Source organism: Cherax quadricarinatus, chromosome 7, assembly GCF_038502225.1.
Source record: "Cherax quadricarinatus isolate ZL_2023a chromosome 7, ASM3850222v1, whole genome shotgun sequence".
NCBI classification, from domain to species: Eukaryota; Metazoa; Arthropoda; class Malacostraca; order Decapoda; family Parastacidae; genus Cherax; species Cherax quadricarinatus.
Genome location: NC_091298.1, coordinates 47499964 through 47515768, shown reverse-complemented (window position 1 = coordinate 47515768; position 15805 = coordinate 47499964). Strand labels below are relative to the sequence as shown.

The following is a 15805-nucleotide window of genomic DNA, read 5'->3' as shown; positions in this document are numbered from 1 at the left end:
TGTGAAATATATTTATTTCAACAGACTTGAACACCTCAGCAACTTTTTTTATTAATACATTCTATATTTCAAGTTGTTATTTACGACCCATGTGCCAGAACATCCACTCCCATGTACAGCACAATATCTATAACCAGTGGGTGCTCTCTGAACCATGTGTACTGATTAGCCAAATATCATGGTCAGTCAGATGCCTTCACAGTGGCCAGATATAATGACAAGTATATCTGCTAACCCTCCCATCAGAGAGACTATTATTATTATAATCAATAATCAAAAAGAAGTGCTAAGCCACAAGGGCTATACAGCGCTGCAGGGTAGGGAAGGAAGCGAGGGTATTGGGCGGCAGGAGGGGGGAGGGGCGATCAGTAGGTTACAGAAAACAGCGGGGCAGGGGATAGTGCAGGGTAGAGGGTAGCAAGAGATTGAGGTAGAAAGGGCTGAAGGTATCATCAGCATTTGTGAAGTAAGTCAGTTGTTGTCAAAAAGTCAATGAGAGAGTCCGGATGAAAGGTGGGTCCATCAGCGAGAAGGGAAGGTAAAGAGAGAGCAGCAGAGCGAAGACGACGTTGGAGGTAAATTCTGCGTGCTTGTTGATAAAGTGGGCAGTCTAACAGAATGTGGCTGACCGATAATGGAACCTGACAATTCTCACAGAGAGGAGCAGGGCGCCTCTCCATGAGATATCCATGAGTAAGACGAGTATGGCCAATGCGAAGAAGGTAGAGAGTAGTCTCCCAACCTTGACACTGGTGACAAGAAGACGGCCAGTAACCTATACTCGGTTTAATAGATTGAAGTTTGTTACCGAGTAGAGTAGACCAACGTTGTTGCCAACGGGACCCCCCATCAGAGAGAGATTTATTTTTGGGGGGCTAGGTAAACAGAACACATCACCACTCCTCTTTCTTTAACCTTTTATTTCTCCACATACTCTATCTTCATATTTCTTCACTGTAAAAATCTTTTATGTTCTTTTTCTACTTTACAACCAATTTAACTTCATCATTCCACCAGTCACTCCTCTTTCACCCTACACCCACTCCACACAAACTCTGCTGCACATTAGTACTGCATTATTAAATTTATTAAATTCATAGTATTTATTATCATATTTAGGAGAGGAGTGCTAAACCCATAGGAATCATACAGCACCTGGGGAATGGAAGGCATTCAGGTTCAATCCAAGGAAGAGGAGAACATGTCCCATTCTTATGATCAAGAGTCCCTTACCAGCTTCAAGGAACCTACCTTGAGAGTCTTAAATTCATATCTCCTTGACCACCACTTCATCGCTCTCTCACAATGAACTTGCATCCAAGGGTTGCTTATACCTCTCATTTGCTTACACTGCCTCATACTGGATAACTTTCTCCTTACATTTCTTTACCTCACTTTTCTTGTCGTTTTTTTTTTTTAGCTTCCTGCTCCTGGTCCCGTCCCTTCTAAATAATCCACATTATGAATATATCTTAGTATCTTGAACGTTATGATCAACATCTACTCCAATTTTTTGCACCTTCAGAATTGCAAGGTTTACTTTTCCAAGTCTTCATGGCAATATAGAAAGCAGAATGCCTTTTGGTCTACATTTTCTTAGTAACAGACTTTGTACTATAATTTATTATATTCCTTCTGCAACTCTTCTTTTGCTTTGCCTTTAACTTTTGGCATCTTCTTACTAGTTGCATCATGTACCTCATTATCACGATAATAATGAGGAGCAACTTCTAAAAGCCATTTGCCATCAATGACAACTACATTTCTCATATATTCTTTAGTAGTCATAACTAACTCATGGTATACAACCCACCTAGGAAGATCTTCTATCATACATGACTGGGGGTGAATCATCACAGTTTTACTCTTTTTTGCAGTTTTGTACATGCCACCTTTGCTAAACCTTGCCACATGGTAGAAATAGCCTGCAGTAATGGCTTTTCGAATGTTAACAGAGTCACCAGGATTGGAGGTGACCTGCACTTCTACACGGTCCATGAGTCCAACAAGCTGATCTCTAATATCTCTTGCCCTTTTCATAGATCGATATTGAATAAAGACCTCGTAGCACCACTGTGAGGAATAGTCTGTTCCTACCCACTCATTATAAACATTCATTAAAGTTAAGTGATCGCCATCTGGATGAAAGAAATTTTTGCGTGCAGTATCGGCATGAATTGCCTTATCTTTAGGCCTATAAAATATAGATCCATTTACAGACAACATTGCAGCAATTGTGAGGATTTCCTCAACGACTTTATACTGGTCAGCAGCTAATATCATACGAGACATCATTGGATCCACTGGGAGTTCAGCCATCTTTCTACCAGTAGAGGTCAGTTCACCCTTGTGATTCAAAGCTTTCAAAGCATACAGTTGTTCAAGAGCAAGGATCAGAGCTTCAGCCGGTGGTGGGTCCAAGTAATCAAAGTTAATAAGGTCATGAATACCAAGGGATTTAAGTTGAAGCACAACATTACCGAGGTTAACCCGCTGAATTTCTGGGATTGTGTTTTCATCCATTTCATTCTCAAATGCCCACTGAGTATAAAGTCTAAAGCACTTACCAGGACCAACTCGACCTGCTCTGCCAGCTCTCTGATTAGCTGAGGCTCTAGATATTGGAACAACTATTAGTGACTCCATGCCACTTCTTGCATTAAAATAATTCTGCTTCGCATATCCAGGATCTATAACGTACTTTATACCATCAATGGTGAGAGATGTTTCAGCAATATTTGTTGCAAGAATAACCTTTCTTGCCCCAGGAGGAGTTGGCTCAAAGATCTTCGCTTGCATTTCAGAAGGTAAATTGGCATATATTGGCAATATTATTAGCTCACGAATTTTACTTCCAAGAGCTCTGAGTCTTTCAGTCAAAATTTCTTGACACGCCTCGATCTCTTCCTGACCCGTGAGAAACACTAAAATATCTCCGAGATGCTGAGTGATATGGATTTGCAAGATTGTGACCGATGCAGCATCAATATAGTTAGCTTCTGGGCTTCTAGTGTAGTAAATATGGACTGGGTATCGCCTGCCTGGTATTCGGAAAATAGGAGCTTCATCAAAAAAATCTGAAAATTTTGCGGAGTCCAAAGTAGCACTAGAGATAAGTAACTTTAGGTCACTACGAAATCTTGTAATGTCCTTCAGTAAACCAAAAAGAATATCTGTATGCAGGGTTCTTTCATGGGCCTCATCAATAATCATAACACTGTAACCATCTAAACTAGGATCCATTAGAAATTCTCTTAGTAACATACCATCTGTCATGTACTTTATTCTTGTACGATCATTGGTGCAGTCTTCAAATCGAATACTGTATCCTACTTCATTTCCAAGTTTTTTGCCCATTTCCTCAGAAACTCGGGCAGCTACGCTCATTGCAGCAACTCTTCTTGGCTGAGTACAGCCAATTTTCTTGCCATCACTACAATATCCAGCATCATACAGATATTGTGGGATTTGTGTTGTTTTACCAGATCCAGTCTCCCCTTCAATGATCATGATCTGATGTTCATTGATGGCATTTAACAAAGCTTCTCTGAAAGGAAACACAGGTAAACTCCTTCTTACTTCATCTATTGAAAGCTTCTTCTGTGTTGCAGTTAATTTTGGTTGCTCATCTTCTTCCTCTTCTTCCTCTGATGAAGAACTTGACTCAGAATCTGAATCTTTCTTCTTCTTTTTCTTTTTTTTACGTGTGCCTGCTAAGGGAAGTGATTTGATGAATTCAATTTCATCTTCCAAAACAAGGTTATATTCCTTCTCTTGCTCTTGATATTTTTTAGCCTTGTCTCTTGCTCCAAATGAAAGGGATGTTCCTCTCATCTGATCTTCCTCCCATTTCTTCTGGTCATAGCCACGTTTCTTTTCCCTTTCATCAACTTCTATATATTTATCATCGACACTTGCACCTTCTTCAGGCATTACATACCTCTGAACATTTTCTGCTTCTCTTACTTTATCATAATCTTTAGCCAATTGAAGGACAGTCTTTTTGTAGTCTCTTTCTTTTTTCTCCCTCTCTGTAAGAGCTTCCTCTTCAAAAAGATACTCATCATCTACAATATCTGCTTCTAATTCTTTTAACTTGTCATCCTTGCGCTTTACAAGGTACTTTCGGCGGGATTCCACCCTCAGTTTAGGAAGGATTTTTTCACGATCTTCCTTTTCTAACTGCAGTCGCTTTGCAGCCTCTTCAAAGGCCTTTTTGTCTCCTTTATCAGCCACATTCTTTGTTCGCTCTTCATCTCGCTGCCGTAGCCTTTCTGTATATTCATCTCTGTCACGCAGGTCTTTCAGCCGCTGTTTTTCTTCATCATCATCAGAAGTTTGGTCTTTGGAAGTCTTCAGTAGCTTCGGTCCCTCCCCTTCTGAATCAGAGTTTTCTTCCACCTTTCGTTTCTTTGCTGCAGCTGCAGACTGACTCTCATGTTTAGAAGTATCAGCTTTAACACCACCACCTACAAAACAAAATAATTTTTAAAAAGCCCTAAAATGCTAGGGCAAGAAAATCAATAATGACAATAAGAATAAGTCACAATACCTTAGCTGGAATAATTCGCAGGACACAATTAGGAGAGGAAACTTGAAATGAAGTTTTGGTTCATCCTGGACCATTATCAACTCATGACCTGATGATGGTCCAGACCACTGTCAACTCATGACCTAATGATGGTCCAGGAATGATAGACACTTCAGCTAAAGTTACCTCTCTAAGCTGTGGGTTGTGTAATGACATAATAGAGAATAAATCAAAATGGAAAATATTAAATGTATGATTTTTTAAAAGAATGCCCATTATACTGTATATATAGCTAAGTTATGGTAACTTGTCTCTCTCATTCTCAATTTGTGTGTCATAACACACAAAGTCACTCACAATGCTCACATCCACAAATTCTTTGAACCACCAAATCTTCAAATATGCTACATAAAACACACAATTATAAATAGAACAGTGTACAATATGGAATAATATACTGTATATATGTTTTAATTACATATTCCAAATACAATTCCCTTGAATTAGCTGCTACTGAAAATTGCTTGAAACTGATAACAGAAAAAAATCAGAAATTATGAAAAATACTAAAAGTATTATACAGGCTGGGGAGGGGTTGTTGAGGTGGTTCAGACATTCAGAGAGGATGGAGCAAAATAGAATGACTTGGAAAGCGTATAAATCTGTAGTGGAAGGAAGGTGTGGTTGGGGTTGTTCTAGGAAAGGTTAGAGGGAGAGGGTAAAGTAAATTTTGTGTTCAAAGGGCTTAAACATCCAGCAAGTGTGTTAGGAGTAAGTGGAGGCAAGTGGTTTTTAATACTTGACGTGCTGTTGGAGTGTGAGCAAAGTAACATTTATGAAGGGATTCAGAGAAACCGGTCAGCTGGACTTGAACCCTGGATTTGGAAGTACAGTGCCTGCACTCTGAAGGAGGGGTGGGGTAAGACAGTGATGGTGTGAGTAATGGTGAAAGTGTTTCTTTTTTTTTGGGGGGGGGGTCACCCTACCTCGATAGATGACCAGTGTGTTAACCCTTTGACTGTCGCGGCCGTATATATACGTCTTACGAGGTACCGTGTTTGACGTATATATACTCATAAATTCTAGCGGCTTCAAATCAAGCAGGAGAAAGCTAGTAGGCCCACATGTGAGAGAATGGGTCTGTGTGCACCATATAAAAAAATTCCTGGAGCAAACAGTGCATAATGAGAAAAAAAACTCTGACCGTTTTTTTAAGTAAAATGCCGACTTTGTGGTCTATTTTCGTATAGTATTTATGGTTGTATTCTCGTTTTCTTGGTCTCATTTGATAGAATGGAAAACATATTATAGAAGTAGAGGTGATTTTGATTGATTTTACTATAAAAAGAGCCTAGAAATGGAGCTCAAAGTAGGGGAAATGTTTGATTTTTGCCAATGTTCAAAAGTAAACAAATGATGCCATTGTCCAATAAATGTCCAACTAGCCATTCTAATACGCAGTCATGAATGGGTTGATGTTATTTATACAATTATTACAGTATTGCAGTAGTCTGCATAATAGTAAGTCTTCTATTTTTTGTTTGAATAAAAATTCAAAATAGAAAGCAAGAGTAATATCAGAGGGGCCTGGAGACATGACTGATGAACAAAGAAAATGTTATTTTAGAGCCAGGAATGTCTGCATTATTCATTCTGGACCTTATTTTGAAATTGTCATATTTTTTAGTTTTCGTGAAATTGGCCAAATTGCAAATTTCTGACCACATTATTAGGTAGTTGAAATCGGTAAATGGGCAGTTTCTTGTACTCAATCGATAGAAAAAATGGAGTTCTAAAGAAATAGCTATGAGTTTGGGTGACTGGAACAATGGAATTAGCCGAAAATAGGGCTCAAAGTGGGCGAAATCGCCGATTTGTAAACAGAGCCGAGGTCGCTAACTTCACGAGAGCATAATTCCGTCAGTTTTCCATCAAATTTCGTTTTTTTGGTGTCATTACAATCGGGAAAAGATTCTCTATCATATCATAAGAAAAAATAATTTTTTTTTTTTAAATTTTGCGACACCAGGAGACACCTCAGGATTGGGGGTTGCGACAGTCAAAGGGTTAAAAAAGATCGATAAATAAAGACACTTAACACATACTTTACCCCTAACATGGGTAAAATACAGATACTTAACATGGGTAAAATAAAGACACTTAACATGGGTAAAATAAACACACTTAACATGGGTAAAATAAACACACTTAACATGGGTAAAATAAAGACACTTAACATGGGTAAAATAATGACACTTAATGTGGGTAAAATAAGACAATTTGAAAACAATTATTGTTTATAACTCCTTCAAAATGTCAGTTCCATCAGGTTATATACAATACCTAGTAACACCTGGCTGCAAGGAACCCAGCAATAAAACACAAGTACCATCCGACTTACAACCGAGCTTGGTTCCGACTAACCGGTCATAAATCAAAATGAATACAAGTCGAACCTTAGAAAAGTGCCGACACACTGGGTAGGGCATAATGTCAAACCATTACAATATAAAGTACGTACCAACATATTATCGTATGTTACTTTTTACTAAATAGTTTACTACTGTATATGCTGCCAGACGTACAGTCGTAAGTACAAGTGGTCGTATGTCGAGCAGGTCGTAAGCTGGATGGTACTCGTATGTGAAAACTTAGGAACTCATAAAAACAAGAAGTTAGCTCCATGCATCATCACAATCCCTTTGCCAGACAAGCTGGCACAAATGAACTGATAAAGGTAAATATCTGTACAACTTAAGGCATCACTCATCTCATCCATAGGATGAGGAAGACATCAGAGAAGAATTACCTAAGGTAATTGCAAGATGCAGTTTACCACAAGTGAACACACCACTCTAACAAGTTCTTCCTCACAATCTCTGGGAGCCCCTACCTCCCCTTCCCAACTTCTTTGCCCAAAGGATAACAATAACTAACCAATATGAGATGTCTTTTAACTCTTTCATGGATTTTGGTGAAAAGTTTCAAGACAGCCAGTCTGTATCCTCAACGCCCAGCTCAGAAAATAAATAAGCCCACAGCAGGAACTTAGGAAAGAATGCTTACAAATCTTGACAGGAGTGTCATAAATGAAACTAAGAGTCTTATTCATATCTAGGTGCTATTGACTACCTCAGGTGCTACTGATTTTGTTTTTAATACATTCATTTATTATTATATTCACTAGCTCCTTTATTCTAGCTGTAAATATCTACCATAGTTCATAAACTCACATTTGTTAAAATAATTAAGGTTGCAGATGCATGGAACAGTCTTCCCAGTGGGGTGATAGAGAATAGGACCTTGGGTAGCTTTAAGAAGAGATTGGACAAATATATGAGTGGGAGGGGCTGGGTTTGATTGGTGTCATTGGGTACGGGAGTTATTTCTTGGGTAGCTTTAGGTAGAGGTCGTTTTGATAAGGACCTGCCTCGCATGGGCCAGTAGGCCTTCTGCAGTGTTCCTCCATTATTATGTTCTTATTAGATGCTTAAGTGTATAACTGAATTATCTGTACTGTAATAATCCCTTTTTCTTTTAAATTTTTACAAGTTTTAGAATAATTACAGTCTTATTCATAAGTACAGTAAGGCCCCGCTTTACGGCGTTTTGCCTTACGGCGTTCCGCTAATACGGCGATGTCAAATTATGACCAAAATTTGCTATACAGCAAGCGGTCTTTTAAATACGGCGCCCCCCACCCGGTTTGTTTACATTTTCTGTGACCACATCTATTATGTCAGGAAACTTTCCAAAATTTCAAGTGTTTTAAAGTTACTGCATATTTTATATGTACTCTGATAATTATACTTATGTGTACCTGTACCTAAATATACTTACACACTGTGCTGGTGTGCAGGTACACATTAAAATCGCTAGGTCTCTCTCTACTCATGACGCCAATACTACGTAATAATAATCACTCTTGGGCACACTAAATGTCTTATTTTACATCAATATAGGCATTTTCATTAATCCATCTATGATATTTTCCTCAAAATTATATATGAAACACATTACATAGCATATAAACATGATACATACACTCAGAATAAAAATTGATGTAAATATGAGATTTGTTTACAAAGCAGCTGTGTAGGTATTGTCGGAAGAATTACGTTTTCTCTAGTCAAACACTGGGGGGTAACTGTAGAAAAATATTCTTTTCGTATGCCTTTACTCTATGTATAGCAATTCATGACCCTTGTGGGTTTAGTGCTTTTTATAATTTGTATTGTGAGGTAATTATTATTAAAATAAAAAAAATATTGAGGTAAATGTTTTACAAACTCTTACAAATGGACGTGAATGAACTAAAAGTAGACATATATTAATACGCATTTCGCCTGACCAAGTGATCGTCCACTACCTGTTCAGTTTGTGTTCTTACATTGTCTCAACTCTGTATCTCGTTCTCTCTCTTGTTTACTCTTTCGTTAACTAGTTGGCTTTCATTGACGATGGCGTCTAAGGTTAGCTGTAATAAAAAGAGAAGTTGTAAGCCTCTTGCTTTAAGTGCCAAGTTAGAGGATGATGGTGTGCCATTTTGATTTTATTCAATAAACACCCTGCCACTCGCCTCTCACACATTAATATTAATATTTTAAGGTAAGTAATAAGTGTACTCTGTGTGTATCTTACCTTTTATTGTGTTTTTAATGCCTATTTCTATTGCTAACTTAATATAAGTTAGTGTAAACTTGTTGTCTGGCATTTATTGCATATTTTATATGCTTTGATACTAATACTTGTGGAGCCGGGTGAAGGGACAACATTACGTTTTCTCTGCTCACCCATCAGAGAAAACGTGTATGAATCTGTGTTTGGCCCAGCTACTCCCCCACTCCGCTTTTGTTTACAATTTTCGGCATGAATTATTCATTACTTCTACCTTCGTTTATGATGGCATCTAAAGGTAGTTGTTAGAAATGATTAAATTCAGTGAACAAGGCATGTCGATGTTAATAATATGGCTCTGGGCCACAGTGTAGGTAGCCGGTAGGTGTAGCCCAGGCTACTCCTACCGGCTACCTACACTGACTTTATACATACAAATAAATACTACTCACCTCTCTTCCTATGTTAAGACTACACATATTTTAAGGTAAATAATGAGTGTACTGTATGTGCATTTTACCTCTCTGGGATGTTTTAAATATCGTATATTAAGTATGAGATGGGGAGCCAGTGCTACCTACACCTGGGCTACCTGCACCTGACTTCCTACAAATAAGTACTACTCACCTCTCTCCCTACATTAAGATTACAAATACTTTAAGATAAGTAATGAATTTACTGTGACTGTATTTTACTTTGTGTGTTTTTAATGCCTAGTTCTATTACTAACTTAATATAATTTAGTGTAAACTTGTTGTCTGGCATTTATATGCATTTATAAATGGAAAAAAAATGGAGTTCTGCCTTTCGGTGATGTCTGCTTTCCGGCGACAGCCTGGAACCTAACCCGCCGTATAAGTGGGGCCCTACTGTATAGTTGTAGATTCAATATAACTCCTATATTATTTTACTCAGAAAATCCAGTTTGTAAAATTACTCTCATCCTATGATTAGAGGCATAGATCCTGATGTAAACTTTTTACTAAATGAAATACACAAATCAAACAGTAACTGTAATTACTATACAGCAGACCAAGCAAAGACATTACTCAGTGCAAACAATAACATAACCATATTTAACTACAATATCAGATCCTTGAGCAAACATTATGATGACCTCACAGCATTACTCAATTCCCTTCATTCCAAAATATCAATCATCACACTCACAGAAACCTGGCTTAAGCCTGATATTACAGATGTCTACACCATTCCTGGCTACATGGCCATACACAACTGTAGAACAGACCAGCAAGGGAGAGGAACAGCTATATACTACTCAAATCAACTCGAATGCATCAATAAATCTTGCACAAGGGATGAACATGGAGAATATATCATAGCCAAATTTAAATCAAAAGACCTGCAAAAACCCCTCACAGTTATAAACATCTACAGAGTACCACAGTCAAACATATACCACTTTAGTGAAAAACTAGGAAACATGATTACTGATGCACACATGAATAAAGACCACCTACTACTAACAGGTAATTTCAACATAAACATACTCCACGACCAGGACCCACAAGTAACCGAATTCACAAACACAATGAGTAACTCCCTGCTGCTACCAACAATATCTAAACCTACAAGAATCACCGAGACAAGCATCTCCTTAATAGACCACATCTGGACAAAGACCATATCCCCTTTAAAATCAGGCATAATCACAGACAACACTACAGACCACTACCCAACCTTTCTCATAACTAGTCTGGGCAAACTGCCACAAGACATCACTAAAGTAACCTTCAGACTACATAACAAGACAGCAGTTAACAACTTTATAGCAGCTATGAATAACATTGATTAGCAAAATGAGCTCGAAACATATACAGATATGAATGAATGTATAAATAATTTTCTAAAAAAAAGCCCAAAGCCTCTATAACAAACGTTGCCCCAAGAAAACTAAACAGGTCACAGCAAAGAGACTGAATAATCCCTGGCTAACACCAAGCATCCTCAAATCCATTAACACAAAGCACAAATATGAAAAACAGTATAGAATGGGTCTAATAACTAGAGAACAGTCTAGACATTACTCGTCAGCACTTACCAGCATGATAAGAAGATCTAAAAAATTGTATTATGAAAATAGATTACATAACATCAAAGGTGATATGAAAAAAACCTGGAAAACTATCTGAAATTCTTGGAAATAAAAAGTTATCCAAAAACAAAACAATCAAACTAACAAAATCAGATGAACCCCTCCTCACACCTATTGAAACAGCAAATAGACTCAATGTTTTCTTCTCCACCATAGGTAAAAATCTAGCGAACAAAATACCAAGCGTAAACACTCTTCCATCAGACTACCTCATAGGTACCTACCCAAATACGCTATTCCTAGCTCCAACCAACCCCATAGAAGTTACGCTCATCATAAACACCCTTAAAAACAAGGCAGGAGACGAACAGCTTTTTTGCTTTTATGTACAAAAAAGGTTCTCAAGTACTGTCACCAATTATTGCAATGCTCTTTAACAAATCCATTGAATCAGCTACCTTCCCAACAATCCTCAAAATAGCGAGGGTCACTCCGATCCACAAAGGAGGTGACCAAGCTGACTTGAATAACTATAGACCAATATCTAACTTACCACTGCTCTCTAAAATCTTTGAAAAATTAATTCATAGACGGATCTATTCCTACCTCGTCTTACACAACATATTAAACCCTTGTCAGTTTGGATTCAGGAATAATAAAAGCACGAATGATGCCATCATACACATGCTAGAACTAATACATATATACCGCACTCGAAAAGAAAGAAGTCCCGCTGGGCATTTTCATTGATTTACGTAAAGCTTTCGATACAGTCGACCATGAACTGCTGTACTCCAAATTAACGCACTATGGTATCAGAGGCCACTCCCTCAACTACCTAAAGTCATACCTTAGTAACAGAATTCAATATGTGTATGCAAATGATGCAAACTCTTCCACCCAACCAATCACAGTAGGAGTCCTACAAGGAAGCGTCCTTGGACCACTCCTCTTTCTCATCTACATCAATGATCCACCGAATGCATCACAGCTACTCAAACCCATATTATTTGCAGATGACACTACATATGTCTTTTCCCACCCAAACGCAGTCATACTTGCAAACACAGTCAATGCCGAATTGCAGAAAATATCTGCCTGGATGATGACTAATAAACTTACCCTGAATACTGATAAAACCCATTTCATTCAGTTTGGAAACAAAGCTGCAAATGATCCGATTAACATAACGCTAAATGGATCATCAGTCACAAGACTCACAGAGGAAAAATTCCTAGGTATCCACCTTGACAGTAGCCTTAAGTTCCGGACACACATACAACAAATCACCAAGAAAATCTCCAAGACTGTAGGCATACTATCAAAGATAAGGTACTATGTTCCACAATCAGCTCTCCTGGCACTGTACCATACACTCATATACCCTTATCTTACATATGGAATTTGTGCATGGGGATCAACAACATCCAATCACCTAAAACCCCTCATAACCCAGCAAAAGGCAGCAGTAAGAATGATAACGAATTCCCACTCCTACCAGTATACTCCACCAATTTTCAAAAATCTGAATCTGCTCACCATTAAGAACATCCATACTTATTCATGTGCCTACTACATACACAGAACAATACAAGCAAATATAAACCCTCCATTCAAACTTCTCACCAACTTAAACAGGACACATGACCACAACACAAGACACAGATCTCTTTTTGATATACCTCATGTCCATATCACACTGTGTAAAAACTCTATGCACATAAAGGGCCCTAAAATATGGAATTCATTATCAGAAGATATTAAAGTAACTCAATCTGAAAATTAATATAAGACTCTTCTCAAAAGCCACATAATCACCCTAGACTAAATGCTAAATACTCAGTACACACATACTTACCTATGTACTCCCACATCATAACTTCAACAATCACTTTGAATCTTCTATCCATTGTTGACAGGAATATAACTGAACCATTGTTTTCACAAAAAGCATTTTAGACTATATGAATATATCCTTTGTCTTATACAAATTTAATTCACTTATAATTAATAATCTACAGTTCAACTATGAAATAATTAGTTTCCTACTGTACAATTATGATATAATCCTTAGTGTTAAGTAGTCTGTAAGCCAGTAATGTTAAGTTGGCCCATAATGCCTAGGCATAATAGAGGCTCTCTTTGCATTGCAACCCACTATTGTAAATATAAAATCTCAATGTACTGTTTGCAAAGACATAAAAAAATTAAAATAAAGGGAAATATTGAGTTTGCTCAGCATTTTGTATGGTGACAATATGTACACCTCTCTTGAAAACATGAAATGTTTCATCTAACATGTTGCAAGAGTGCTTTGCTTAACTTATCAAAAACCTGTCTAGCAAGCAATCTGGTGAAATTTACCATCTGTCAACAAATAATGTGAGCTACCTTGACCCAGCATGCTAGCTCATTAAACAACCTCAAAGCAATTATGAGCATCAGACAACAAATGCAAGTAAATATCAACAGCAACAATGAACAAGCAACATACCTTGAAAACCAAAACACTTCTCTCAAGAGTTTCACTACTCTCAGAGCCCAGCCATGGGCCAGGCTCATCTGCTGCTTGTCTTGTCAACCAGGCTGTTGCTACTGCAGGCCTGCTGCCCCACATGTCCATCACAGCCTGGATGATCTGGCACCTAGTGAAGATACTTGTCCAGTTTCCTCCTGAAGGCTTCTACACTTGTTCCAGCAGTGTTTCTGATATCTTATGGTAAGATGTTGAATAGTCTGGGACCCCGGATGTTGATACAGTATTCTTTATTGTCCCCACCACACCCCTACTCCTCACTGGGTTTATTTTACGCTTCCTTCCATATATTGTTAAGGCAATGTGCAGATTTGAGAGCAGGCCCTTGAGTACTTTCTAGGTACAGTAGTACCTTGACTTATGAGTTTAAACCGTTCTGTGACCTAGCTCGTAACTCAATTTGCTCATATATCATATCAATTTTCCTCACTGAAATTAACTGAAATGTCATTTTATCCATTCCAGCGGAATTCCTGCTCTAGGAAGGCAAGAGAAAATGCTTCAATATAACGCTAATATCAACTCTATGGCTTATTTATCTATCACAATTGATCTAATATGACATAATAAACAATATAAATAACACAGAAACATGATATATACTCTAGAATGAATAAAATACATGTATGTCAGCCACTCCCGAGGTAAAAATAATTATCGCTCTGCCATATCTTCCCATGCTTCCCCTTCTGAGGTCCTATTATAAGAGAAAACGGAGTGTGAGGCTAACTGCACTAGATCACTAGTTTCATAAGGAAAACACTGAAACAATGTATTTATAAATAAGAAATACAGTGGACCCCCGCTTTACGATCAGCTCCCAATGCGACCAATTATGTAAGTGTATTTATGTAAGTGCGTTTGTATGTGTATGTTTGGGGGTCTGAAATGGACTAATCTACTTCACAATATTCCTTATGGAAACAAATTCGTTCAGTAATGGCACCTGAACATACTTTTGGAATGAAAAAATATCGTAAACCAGGGGTCCACTGTATTGTATAAAATCATAATAAAACATGATAATGTAAAGTGTATGTATTTACCTTGGAGAACAGATGCTGGTGGGGTGGAGGGTGGAAAAGATAGGCAGAGTGGCGTATGCTGTCAGTGGTCCTATAAACCCCCAACAACTACAACAACATTGGAGGAGTTCATTTTGTTTTGTGCTTTTTCTATTGCTTAATCGCTTAATTTACTTGCTACACTTATAATGCTACACTTTACTGCTGAACTTAATTGCTACAATTTTTTTTTTATTTTTTCACTTCATTGGAGGACTTCATTCTGCTTTAGCATGGTACATATTGTAGAAGTAATACGCTGGTATTGCCTCACCAGCCCCACTCCACTACCCACACACCTTGCTCATGTTTTTCTATGATTTCATGCTTTAATTCAATGGACATCATCCTCTTTTTCTTCTCAGCATTGTCCTTTGCACTTACAGTAAACCCTCACGTTTCGGCGGCTGCGACTTCGTGAAATCTGACTTTTGGCAACTTTTTTCAGCAAAATATAGCCTTGCAGTTTGTGATTGGCCTCTTGATTCGGCGACCGTCTGGCACGCTTCCGAGTGGCATCCCAGCATCAGCGTGCACACAAAGTCAGTCTCCAGCACCGTTCACACTCAGTGTGCCACTGTTTATCAGCGAGTGACCATCATCACATGCATTCATACGATACATTTCGTAATATTCCATTCTTTTTTGTGCTTCCAACTGCTAAATAAGTCACCATGGGCCTAAAGAAAGCTAGTGCCAGCCCTTTGGTAAAGAAAGTGAGAAACATGATCCAATTAAAGAAAGAAATCATTGAAAAATATGAAAGTGGAGTGAGTGTTTCAGAGCTTGCCAGGATGTATGGCAAGTAAGTAAGTAAGTTTATTCAGGTATACACAAATACAGTTACAAACCCCATTCAACCATCACTTTGATTGTGGCAAACGGAAAGGAAATCAAGGAAGCTGTTGTTGCAAAAGGGGTAGATATGCTGACAAAAGAGAGATCGCAAATCCTCGAAGAAGTGGAAAGGTTATCGTTGGTGTGGATTACCCAAAAATAGT

At 38.0% G+C, this 15805-nt stretch overlaps 1 protein-coding gene across 2 annotated transcripts in view; it reads right to left on the bottom strand.

Moving 5' to 3' along the window:
* Nucleotides 1-589: 589 nt before the first annotated feature.
* Nucleotides 590-15805, bottom strand: part of l(2)37Cb (lethal (2) 37Cb) — a 53819-nt gene continuing 38603 nt past the window's right edge. For both annotated transcript variants that reach the window (XM_053774007.2, XM_070082412.1), the window contains exon 3: nucleotides 590-4469. In XM_053774007.2, the coding sequence (XP_053629982.2) occupies nucleotides 1615-4469 (2855 nt within the window). In that variant the 3' untranslated portion in view covers nucleotides 590-1614. The remainder of the gene's footprint in view (nucleotides 4470-15805) is intronic.